Source organism: Zonotrichia albicollis, chromosome 1, assembly GCF_047830755.1.
Source record: "Zonotrichia albicollis isolate bZonAlb1 chromosome 1, bZonAlb1.hap1, whole genome shotgun sequence".
NCBI classification, from domain to species: domain Eukaryota; kingdom Metazoa; phylum Chordata; class Aves; order Passeriformes; family Passerellidae; genus Zonotrichia; species Zonotrichia albicollis.
This window is the reverse complement of record NC_133819.1, coordinates 50,295,616-50,308,552: the sequence shown is the minus strand read 5'-3', so window position 1 is coordinate 50,308,552 and position 12,937 is coordinate 50,295,616. Positions and strand designations below refer to the sequence as shown.

General features: G+C 37.5%; 1 protein-coding gene across 1 annotated transcript in view; it reads left to right on the top strand.

The window, feature by feature from the left end:
* The window catches only part of CNTNAP2 (contactin associated protein 2), a 1,022,680-nt gene that overhangs the window by 954,046 nt on the left and 55,697 nt on the right, over positions 1 to 12,937 (top strand). Inside the window, exon 21 of the mRNA XM_005485915.4 lies at positions 11,660 to 11,753. Coding sequence (XP_005485972.2) covers positions 11,660 to 11,753 — 94 coding nt within the window. The remainder of the gene's footprint in view (positions 1 to 11,659; positions 11,754 to 12,937) is intronic.

The window sequence follows — 12,937 nt, the reverse complement described above, 5'->3', positions numbered from 1 at the left end:
AGATAATCTGTCTGATGCACATGGAAGAATAGGGAAAGAAAGGTCCCATGCAAAGAAAATCCAGAGATCCTATTCCTCTCCTGAAATAGAGTATTTCTATTAAATTTTGTTTGACCTCCATAAGTTTATTTAATTTCTTATCTGCTTACCTTCTGTAAATGAGAGAAATTATATGGACAGAAATGAATCTGCTAAGTAAATTGTTCACATGAAAATTACTCCTGTTCAAAAATAAACTCCTCACAGTGTTTGAAAGTACAGAAGATATAAATACAGTTTTTCTCAGTATTCAGAGGACAAATCATAAAGTATGAGTTTTCTCTTGCAGATCTGAGCTATGAACATTTGAGTAGACTTTTATTTCCTGCTAAATCCTTCTCCAACCTGATGAGCAGCTGGTTTGCTTGCTTTTAAAGAAGACAGCTTGCTTGCCAGGTGCTGTTGCTCACACTTCCACATCTCTACAGGGCATAAAAGTGTCACAAGAAGGATTTATTTCTCATCAAAGCTTCAATTCAAGAGCACTCAGTATTTTTGAGATCTTAACAGCAAGTTCATACTTAGAGTACCTGTCTTTCTAACTTACTGTAATAACCCTGTAGTGCCGGAGAGATTTAAAAAATCTGAAGCCAGGCAATAAATTGGTACCATATGAGCTGTGTGAATCAGAGTTTTAGCATGATTCTCAGGAGTTTCACTTACATATAAATATGAAAAAAGACTCATTAGTGAACTCTATGAGACTTCACCTCATGCTGGCAGACAGGAAGCCACTGATTATTTACATAAAATCAGAATTTGAGGAGGGATTTGAAATCAACATATCCACAATACTATATATGTCCATAAGGTAACAAAATAAATTCAAGAACAAATATTTAGTGTGAATTGCTTTTGTTATAATTAGTCTCACTGTAGATGCTCGAGGTGACACCTATTCTTACCATGCCATGGCAGTCAAGACTGAAGGTAGTAGCAAAGGCTCTGTCAAATAGTTTTTATATTCCAGTTTTATACATTCACTGACTGCAGACAAATCAATAGTTCTACATTAAATAACAAGCACTCAATTGCGTTGCCAGTGGTTTCTCAAGGATAAGGTTAAGAATATACAGTCGATTTACATGTCAGAAAAAGCAAATTACATAAATTCAGGGAGAAAGATATGCTTATTTTCTCATTTCCATGAGGGGGACAAAATTAACATTTGATAGTAATAATTCCTATCCCTCCCCTCTAGTAAAATATCAGATACAAATAACCATGGCACACCTCCAAGGCTCCATTAGTTCACCTGTGGCAAGGAAAAGCCCAGACTTACAGATGGGAAACACATTATTCCAATAGACATTTCATGACATTTCATTAGGTTATGGAGGGCGAGTTTTACTTTGTTTGATTTCATTAGAAGATTTCATGCCTCAGCAGGGTATTTTACATATCACAAAAACCAGATCACTCTTTACCAAGTGTTCATGGGTGATTAACACTATTCACACATCAGTAAAATCTTCTTTGAAGAAAGCCAAGGACAAAAGCTCCCTAGCAGAGGTTCTGATCCAAAGTCCATTGAAGTAAATGAAAGGATTTCCATTGCCTCCAGCAGGCTTTAAATTGTACCTTAAAGAACTGTAGTAGTTGCATCCTGAGTGCAAGATTCATACCTTCTGCCTCTTTGCATGCCCCTGGGGTAAAATCAGGATGGAATCTGGATCAGAGACTTTTATGTTCTGTTGCACAAAGGTAGATCAGCCTACTACAAAGAAAAAATATAAGAAAAAAAAGAAAGAAAAACAGAAAGAGAAATGTAGGATATGCTTTGATTGTTAGTGGAATAAAGCTGATGGTCAGCAGGACTCAGACTGGGCCTGTCAGCTTCCTCACATGTACATTCTCAACAGGTGTCCAGATCTCCATCCCTGCTTTAAAGCCATTTCTGGCAAGGGGTTATGAGTCACAGTTTATAACACCTTCCTTGTTCCTGAGAAGGATTAAACCAGAGCAACTTCTTCAGGACTGAAGAAACTCTGTGCTAAACTCTCACTATGCTTTCAGGACAATTATCAGCAGCCACTGCTCATCTTCTCAGAAGGCCACACAGAAGGGTGCAGACAGTTCTCTCTTTCAGGCCTGGACAATATGTCAGACTGTGGTGGAGGGGCTGCACACAAATAATGGCACACACACCGTATAATCTCAATGTTAATTGCTGACTCTGCTCAAAATCAGCTAAATTATGAAGCTTTGTGGCTAAATGTTGACCTGAACTCAGCTGAGGCTGAGAACAATATAGAAAATATATTTGTACAAGTCTCCATTTTCAAGCTTCACCAGAGGCAAGCAAGGGTATACATCCATCTTTGTGAAAAATTATCAATGAAATATTTGACCCTACCCAAATGAAATCAAGAAGAAACAAAATTTTTGCAAGAATTTTTGCATTTCCATTTAGAGCTCTGCACTACTTGAAAAGAGATAGCAATTGCAAACTCCTATATGTCTCTCACTGTTCAAAGAATATGTGAATACCACACCCCTAGATGGTTTAAAAAGGTAAATCATACAAAGTTAATTCAAAACTAATCTGAATTACAAAATAAAATGGTAAACATAACAGCAATAAAATAAAATGGGTGAAGCAGTTTGCATATAATCCCCATCTTAAATGCAATTAATATATATCAAAGATTTTATCATTGTAGATTAAATTTTGTTCTTGTTAAAGAAAGTGGGAACTTTCTCATGGTCTTCAGTGAGGCTATAATTTCATCTCCCATCATTACTTTTGCTGTAGAATCACAACCATCATATTTCCTCTATTTTGAAGCCTCAACAGAAAATTATCACTGTTTGAGCTCTTGCTTAAGAGGGGCCGTAAAAACATCACCAAATTATTTTCTGCAGCTAACCCAACAATGATGATAGCAGTAAAACAAATTTTGTAGAAAGACATTTTATCTAGCTTTAAAGACTTCAGATGATAGAAAATGTACCATATCCTTTGACTACGTCTCACAGTGCCAAGTACCATGCTTGTAAAGAATTTGCACCTAATTTACAGTTTGAATTCAACATTTAACTTTGGGATCTTTGTGTCTATGCTTGATTGATGAAAGAAATGTTTAATGTCAGGCATCACTCCCCTTCACACTTTCTTAGAGATGCTGATTAAAACATCTTTTCATCTTGTCTGCAAGATGCTAAATAAACTGATCTATTTTAGTACACCCTCATCCATCTAGAGTTTTTAAACAATTATTTAACTCTTCTCTGAAACCTCTCCCTTTTGAGTCACATTTTGAAAACATTTACCCTAGGATTAGAAATGGTAATGGTTGTTATGCCATCAAAATGACGTAGAAATACCATCTTTATTTATTTCCTTCATTTTCTGGTAATTATGCTGCCTCAGCTTCCTTTGGGTAGTGCTGTAAATTGTCTAGACACCAGATTAATCTGAAAAAGTCTGGTTCAGCTAACATTTAACTGGTAGGGAATGGGGAAGTAGTGCTCATGATTTGAAAGGAGCCAGTCAGACTGTATTTACAAATTCCATAGCCTCTGACATGAATAAAACATGTTTTAAGTATCCAGGACTTTAATCACAGGTAAAAGATGTAAACTATAGTCAACATCAATGCAACAGTTAACCCTCTGCTTTGTTTCCTCATACCCAGTAATTCTATTGTATTAAAAAAATTAATGAATTTCCGAAAGTATTGCTTAAAGGGGTAAAAAAATCATTTGTTTTATCAATAGTTAAGGCCTTCCTGCTGAAATGAATTATTTAAAATCCCTGGGGATTTTACAGGGATACATATATATATACATCCTTTTCACTATGTATTGCCCTTCTGTAGTGGCAATGTATTGTTCAAAATGCTAGTGCCACAGAAAGGCAAACTCAGACCATTTTCTAGAGCAGAGCCATACATTAAATCTGCATGTTTGATGCATTAGCACTTAGTTTATCCATAACTGCTAAGCTCTTTTTTCAATCAGAAGTCACAAGGAAGTGATTTTACTCAGGTCTGAAAATTATAGGGGTTTTTTCCACAAATAGGTGACAAAGTAGCATAAGAAGCTATCAATAGATATCAATAAATTTCTGAAAATAAAACAAAGCTTTTATTGATATAGTATATCATGCCTATAACCCTAAGCAACATCTGGGTTCCAAAATATGAACAATTACAGACCCTGATCTTTTCATAATTCAAGTTCCCTCCAACTCTAAGGATGTTACAGATGTTGCAAATGACCAGGCGTTCAATACTGAAAAGTGGCAGTAAGCAACAGCCAGAAAAGCAGAACAGAATTTAAATTGTGTCTAGCAGAAACAAAAATCAGCAAATAATTCACTGATTATTATTTTTTACTGGTTCTTTTGTGCTTACAGGATGACCATGAGCTCCAAGCAGTTTTGTTAATTTAAATCTTCACTGAAAATACTCAATTTCTTTATTTGACAGTGTGACACACAATATTTCATTTAAAGAGAGCAGTTATAGGCAGAACAGGAACCTCTTAAATTAATAACTTCTACTCCCCCTTTGTGTGTGATAGAGTTGGTTAGTGGTATCTGCAGAGGTAAGGCAGCACATCCCAATTGAATCTCAGCTTGATGAAAGACAGACAAAAAGTTTTCAAAAACCATGTCTTGGTTTCAAAAGCCAGGTGTCTGCTAAGGAAGACAGGAGCCTCCCCTAAAATGGAAAATGTAAACCCCCTCTCTCCAAATTGCTATAAAATTTAAATTAAGGGGCTCTCAGGCAAAAAATATGGGAGCAGGAATAACAGTTCTTTATTAAGGAAGAAAATAAGAAGATAAACTAAACAGTGCAGTAAACTAAAACAGCACTGACAGAGTCAGAACACAACCTGACACCCTGTGGGTCAGGGTGTTGGTGGCAGTCCCATTGGAAATGTGGCTGCAGTCCTCCTGGAGAGTCAGGTGTGGTTCTGTTGGAGCAGGGATCCTGTAGAAAGGGTGTAGTCTTCCTCTGAAGAACCAGTGGAAGAGGCAGCTGTTCCTCTGGGAAATCCAGTGGAGAATCTGTGCTGGTGTTCCAGAAGCTCAAGAGCATATCCAGGTAGGAATGCTTGGCTCCTCCCTCTGGGCAGAGCATCTCACAATGGGATACTGTCGTTCTTATCAGCCATGCAGTGACATTCAGTAGCCTGTTATCAGCACGTCTCCCTGGAGGGAGGAGTGGTTGTGGAAGAGATAAGGAAAACTGCCCTCTTAACAGAAGACAACTGCCATACAGATGGCAAATAGAATACAATTTGCTTGGCAATCCATAACTCCTTTCACTCATCAGGACATGGACATCCTATGTCTCTCTTATTGGCAAAACATGGGGAAACAGTGGGGAAAACATCATCCATAAATCCCCATCTGGGGATAGCATTGCTCCCTGTGGTTTCCCTGTAGCTGCTGCACAAAGGCAGAGGGAGATGACAAAGAATATATCTTTTAAAAAGTTTTACTCTCTCTGCATCAGCTGAGATAGTTTCAAACTTAGAGGGCTTTTGGAAGAATATTCCTCTTTACTTTCTGCTTTGTAAAACCCCTCCATAGGAGAGGAGCTCCTTCACAAATCCATCATTCTCATTTCCTTTAAGCAGAGGTTGTGTTGCTGGATTCAGAGTCATGTTTCAGCTGCCTTATCCCAAATTTGCCCATGTCTAGGCCACAAATGGTGGTAAAACCCAGAAGTGAAATGTCTTCCTCACCCTACACCCCCATTTCATTGGGAAATAAAGCTCAGGCCTTTCAGGTCAGAAGGGAGAATGGTGCAGTCTGGTATTTCCTGAGTCTGCATATCAGAGCAGAGCAAAGGTCTGCAGGGTGTATCAGCAGGCTTATCCGCCTCACAAATGTGTTACTCACATTGGCTATGCTGAAAATAGTTCCTTCTTCTATGATGTATTTTCAGTGATAAGAGTGTGTGTGTGTCTGCCTTGGCCTGTGTGGTTGCTGGTTTTATATAATTTTATTGGAATTAAAGAAACAATGAAAGAACAAAGAAATCATTAAGTAATCCCACAGTCCAGGACAAAGCTAAAAAAGTCAAAGCCTACCATGAAATAGGCAATTTCCATTGTGTGGAAGCACATACTGGACAAATTAATGTCCTGTGAAAGTCATCTTTAGGTACCTGAGGTAGATATCTTTAATTTTAATGACTTAGCATTATATGACTTGCTATTGCTTCTGTTAACATTTATTGTAATTCATCTACTAAAGAGAGCAATAAAAAGTCAACAGATATGTGAAAGAAGCACCAGAGAATCATTCTAGTTGAAGGAGCCAGACTAAATAGTGTGCTTTTCCCTATCAGTGCTTCTGTTACATTTGAGTTGTGTTTCTACATTTCCATTTAAATTTTATCCAAAATGTTGTGGATTTTTAGAGGAAGGCAAATTATCCCTGGCGTTATTTAGCAGAGCAACATCAGCTTTCAGGTATATATATATAAGCTTTCTGCACATAAAGGATTCAAGTTTTGAATCAGAAAAAAAGAACTTTTTTTTTTTCTTTCTGCAATGTATCTATGTTTTTTTCCATGTGTGTATCACTTTAATCACATTTTTAATATATATCTCTGCAAAAAAAAAAAGAAACTTGATCATAAAATACTGAAATTGACCTTTATTTTAAAAAAAACAACTGCTAAAGGTTAAATCAGTGCAAAACATATTTTTAGGAGTGGTTCCTAAAAGAGCATTTGCCATACCTCGATAGAAATTTCATCTGCAGAGCTCAAAGCACAGTGCCAGCCTTTAGTTTGCCTTACATCACATCAGTGAAGTGTGTGCCTCCTCCTGTGTTCCAGATGAGCAGTGAGGCTGCAGGTCTGTGACAGTCCAAGGCAGTAAAAAATGCAGGGTTTATGGTCCTGCCTGTTTCTCTGGATCCACTCCTCATTTACAGTCCATGGCTTGTCCCTGCTCGGGCTCAGATCTGATCTGCACTAGCCTGGGTCAAGGACCTGACCCATCAGAACCAGATCAGCGGAGCACCAGTGCCACACTGAGGAGGGAGCTGAACTGCACTGAGAGTGGCCACGATCAGCCTGAGCAATTACACGGTCCCCACTCCAATCTGCTCCTTTCCTCCTGTACTAGAGAAAAAAAATAAAATCAAACATCAACATATTAAAAAATTGTAAGTTTTTCCTAACCTTTTAGCAGGTGAATAACCTTCTATCTCTAAATGGTTAAACACTAATAAAAAGAATGTCATACTACCTCCCATTTGATTTTCACAATCAACTTTCTTCTTTCTCATACACTGCTATCATACTTGTGAGGAGCTGCATCTGAACACCTGCATACTGCCTTGTTATTTTCTTGGGGTCACATGCCTAGTCTGTTCTAGCTTTGTAGGCATTTTTGAGTAGGAACCTTTTTATTATGTATTATTATAGAATTTAGCACAAAAAGCCCTTGTTCAGGACTAGAGAAGTTGATAACACAAGTGATAAATCATCATAATCATGCAGAAGAGAAATAACTACACTGATCATGATGGTAACACCCCTTTCTTTATCCTGCTATTGCTGAACTCAACAGCAGAGCTGCATTGACATCAGATGATATGAGATTAAGCCTTACAGCATTATTATTCCATCTGATTTTGACAATTTTTTAATAAAATTTGTCCAGCATAAAGAAGGGCCTTAACTTTACAGCAGTACACAGGCTGGGTTGACAGTGATTCAGATGTGAGTATATCCACAGGGTGAATATAAGGTATGCGTTGGTGTTTATACCCTTTTTTTCCCCCAGACTACTAAGGTGATGCAGACCTTACGCTTGCCCTTAGATTGATATCTCTGTTAATCTCAGAACTCCCATCAAGATTAGTTTTATTATCTAAGTGAACAGTAATTTAAAAGAAATAGCATTTTATTGAACTTCTGCTTAAATCCAGACAACTTCAGAAAAAGGCAGTCTGCCTTGGCATGACGTGACTTGAGAGCTGAAACTGCAAATTCCTCAGAAACTGCCACCCACTTTCATCTCTGTTACACTCAAAGCCACACTGAATGTTTATATGAAGCTCAAATGAAATTACTGAATTTTTTAAAAAAAACGTAGCTGTAATGAAAAATCTTAAATATAATTTTTAAGCGGTAATTTAATACAAAATCATGACATCAACATCTGTGTATAAAGAGGTTTTATTTAATTTTCATTAAATAAGGAAATCAAATTATAATTCAAATATCATTTGACACTAGTAAGTCCTTTTTATTATGTGTTTTCTATTAGATTGGTAGGCTAGTATTTAATGCAAAAACTGCGGGCTATTCCGTTCCAGCTGCTTACACCGGAGCCCCCACTGGATGGCAGTCACATGCAGCTTTGGAAAGAATTCAGCATCATGCCTGAACACACAGACCTCTAAAGAAACCCGAGGCTGAGTGTCTCTAAAATAAAAAATTGTTTCTTTTATCAGGTAATTCTAGTTTAGTACAAAGATATGCAATAAAAGCAAGTGGACAGAAATCTTCCCATTCCCTCAGCCTCTGCTCCCTAGACCCACTGTCTTGTGGTGCATCATTTCATTCCAGGTGCCAGGATTAGAGAAAGGCACTGCTCAAAGCTGTGGAAAGCAATGCAGGTGTCCCCTGACAAGAGATGCCAGAGCTGGCAGCAGAGCAGGAGCTGGCTCTACCACTGATCAGAAATGTTTGCCCCAGAAAATTGGTATCAACAGTTTTTATAATAGAGATTTATTTTAACTAGGAATCAGAGCAACCGAAAACTTCAGACAGTCATTAAAACAATCCACAGTTGAACCCATTGGGATATCTTTCCTTGACTTCAACGAGATGTGAAAAATGTATGTGAGTGGCTAGATTCAGGGTTTCATGCAGTATAAGAAATCTGTTTAAACAAGTAAACCTCAACAGCAAAGTGTTCTTGTTAGAGCCTGGAATGTAACACATCATTACTCTCATTGTTGCAATCTCTTTTGCCTCTGTACCAGGATGAATCCCTTGGGACTTCAGCTCTGCTATGTTGAAGTCTCAAGGGAAGGTGAGGTCACTGGAAGGATTATGGTGGGTTTTTTTTAAATCTGGCCAACGTTGCTGCTAACAAACCTGTTCCAAGTTGGGGAAAGAGAGGGCCTTTCCAAATCCTGAATGCTACCTGGACACAAAGGGAGCCTTATCACGCCACAGCTGGCAGGATTTGATATTCTGTAATGTCCATGTAAATGGTCACAGTGGTTCATCCTGAAAACTGACTTTTTATTTTAATGCATATCCTGCAGACACAACCCATGTAGACAGGTAGAGGCTGCCTCCACATCTGGCAGGGGTGACTTTTTTATTACTTGTTACTACTAATTTGTTACTCTGACACTGAACACATGGCTTACTGCTTTAGGACATCCAGCATGCATTGATAAGTATAGATTGATATTTCATTTATTCGTATTTTATCTGATTAATGATGATCTGATCAACACCACAGCCTAGAGTCCAGATCACAATAAAACTAAATATTTTTAAATTGCTCCAGACTGATTCTGAAAAAGAAAGAACCCAAATGTTGGTGATACTGACAGATACCAACGTAAGTAGTAGCATGCCCAATTATTTTATCAGAGTTACTTCAGCATATTTTATGTCATATTAATAAAGGGAAAACCTAGAAAATTAGTCCTGCATAGTACTGGAAAAAATTCCACTGCAGGCAAAGTTACATGAGGTTAACCTCTTGAGATAGGAAAGGATGGAGAATCAGTGTTTTGTGGATTAGTTTTCACCAATCTTTACCTGATACACTTCTCTAAAGTCTACACTTTTCATTTAATCACCTTAAGGGTAAATACCATGACAGATCTAAGCCATTTCTATTTTCATCCTGAAAAAACAAGAAAATTTTTTTTCACCTGATATGCCTACAGTTCCCATTGAAAATGCATCTCACACTTACAGTGTTGGATGCTGCGAATTTCCCTTCCATCAGGAAAACCAATACCAAGCACTCAAGTGGAGTCTCTATTTAGTAGGGCCTGAGGTTGCTTGAGGTTGGGATCTGTTTACTGTTTTAACCCTTTGTATTCACTTGACTACACTTTTTCCAAAATAACTCTTTTCAATTTGAATTTATATAATTCTAATTTCAGGTAAAATATATATTTCTGCTCTTTTTTAAAAATCTAAGAAAAACTGTTCACAATACTCTGAACAAACTGAAGCTCCTTATTTTCTGAGTTAGAAGATAGAACTATGTTTTTCCATGTATTTATCTCAAAATAATTAGTGTAAATACAAGTTATGATAAATTAAAAACAATTTCTGAACTTTAAGACTTAGTAAACCTCTCTTGCCATCTGCAGAGATTTTTTTTCCTGTGTCCTCTGTATATAAACTTTTCTTCTTGGGGTTTTATGGGGAATTATAAGAAAGACAGGACTCCTCCAATTGTTAGAGTTTTTTGAGATGGTTGCCTCTGCAGATTCATGACCCCGGCGGGCTTTACAACTCCCTGAGCTCATGGTGTTCCAGGGTACCAGGGGATTCAGCCCTTCAGTTCTGTGCTACCTGCCACTCACTTACTTTTAACCACTGAACTGAGCATTCGCAGTATCATTAAAACAAAGTAATCCACTACACTTACACTTTGAAATTAGAAATATGGCAAAAAGATATGTGAAAATATTGCATGCCCCATAGAGCTGCCATTTCCTGAGAATTACTTTTGCAGTCTATTGTACCCTGCAAAGTCTTAAATCACATATATGAGTTTCTATCCTGTTTTGTGCCAAGGCAAGGCCAGAATAAAATAAACTATTAGTGCTCCGTCCTCTTTAAGCCTGTGTAATAAACATGTAAATCTGAGAAAATAAATAACAACAGTAAAGATAAAAATTAATTCCAATTACCTTTATGAAATGTGAAATCAAAACTCCACTGAGCTATATTAAACTATGTTAATAGCACTATTACCAAGCATAGGCAATTCATTTTATTACTCTCTTTCTTCACATTTTTCTGTTAAATAGCTAAAATCCAGGGGGAAATATGCTAATGTGATGTGATTGCTGTGCCATATCGGGGACAATATGCATTTCCTATAGATTAAACTATTTAGCTAAGTTGATTACTCTTGAATTTATTTAGGTTCCAATAGGCGTCATCACAATCAGATCGAACAACATTCTCAACAAGAAAGTAATAAGCATGAAGTGCAAAAAAAGAATGCTTGATTAATTTATGACTTTTCTGAGAGAAAAGAAAAATGCCCAACACCTGAATTAGTCTCAAATTCCCAGCTATGTGTATCTACCTTCAGCAGCAACATAGGTCCCAAATGGAAATCTATTTCTATGGAAAGAAAAAGTTGTTTTATTATTGATGCTGTTGTTATATTTAGCAATTGAAGAGCGTGATGTGATTCTAGAAACCAGAACAAAAATATATTCAGTATAAGTATTCTCCAGGCCTTGGGAACTGTGGAGATGGCAGATATGGAAGGAAGGGTATTTACTCTTGTTTTCCCTTTATGAAAATGAGAGTGTATTGGACAGTTATAAGAGATGGCATAAACCCCATAAAGTAGACCTGATTGATCAGAACTGTTATAAACAGATCAATTTAAAATACTCATCATTTCTTTTCTCTTTCTCCAGCTTGATCACTATCCTCCAACAAGTTACAGCCTGCCAGCCACATCTGACATTCAGTTCAATTCCCCAAAGGCACTATTCCTAGGAAAAGTCATAGGTAAGATTTCATTTTGTACCTGGGACAATGATGTGTGTGTAGCAGGATGCTTGCTGGACACGTGGTACAAGTGGTGATACTGGAGTTATGCCTAAAGGAGAGATTATGTTCACCCTGTCACAGAGGTTGATGAGCACACAAATAAATAATTTTCTGCCATGGACTGGGGAAAAAAAAGGGTTTGAGCAACGAGACCCTTGTAACATATTCTTTGTGAGGTTTCATTACCCTCTCTCAGTGTCAGATGAAGGCAATCCAAGGAAATCACTGAGATCATTGCTTCTACCAGGAGACACTGAAGTTATTTTGAATATCATTATTCACTGTGAAGTTATTGTGTGCCTTGTATAATGTCTTTATCCATGCAGACAGGCTTCTTGTCCTAGAGCATCCTCTGGCAAACCACCATTCTCTCCCACTAACATCCACCAGCAGGGTCTTTTGGAGTCTGTAACACCTGCAGCGACACCCACCTGGACATTTTCTATCCCTTTTATGGATTCATGGTTATTTCCAGTGCAGCAGCTTCCTGGCCAGCTCCCCAGATGAACTCAAGGGGAAATAAAGATGCCTTGGCCTCACTTTTAGACCTTCCTTCGTTCCATTGCTTAATTTTTCTGCTACTGGCTTCTTCTACATGAATTTCCAGGGTTACTCACTTCAAGAAGCAATTCTTCCCAACATTTAGAGTTTGTAAGGAGGGTTTTTTCCCCTTTCCAGAGATAAAGGGGAATTAATATTATTTCCTCTAAGCACTTTACACAGAGATATGGTTGCTTGAACTCAGTGAAGAGCTTAATCCAGAAAATTGCAAACTTTTCTTTGTTAAGTGGTTAGGGCATTGATCTGTGAACCCTTTGCACTGTTTTTTGAAGTGGTAAAGAAATTGACCACATAGCTAATGGAATTCTTTGTAGATACATTTTTCCATTTGTTTTGTTTTCAAAATTTAACATGCAGAATTTCCATTAAATAGGAAATGAAAAGCCTTTAAAATGACCAGCTATCAGGAGAGCCATGAACTATTTTCTAGTACTTTCCAAGTCAGTTCTGTTGTTAGTACAAAAGTTGATGCAGTCTGATTTTGGACAGTCCCTGGAATCTGGGTACCTTACTGCATTTAATTTGGGCAGCTGGACTGGAGCTGATGGTCTGATTCAATTTTTTAATAATATGGATTATAT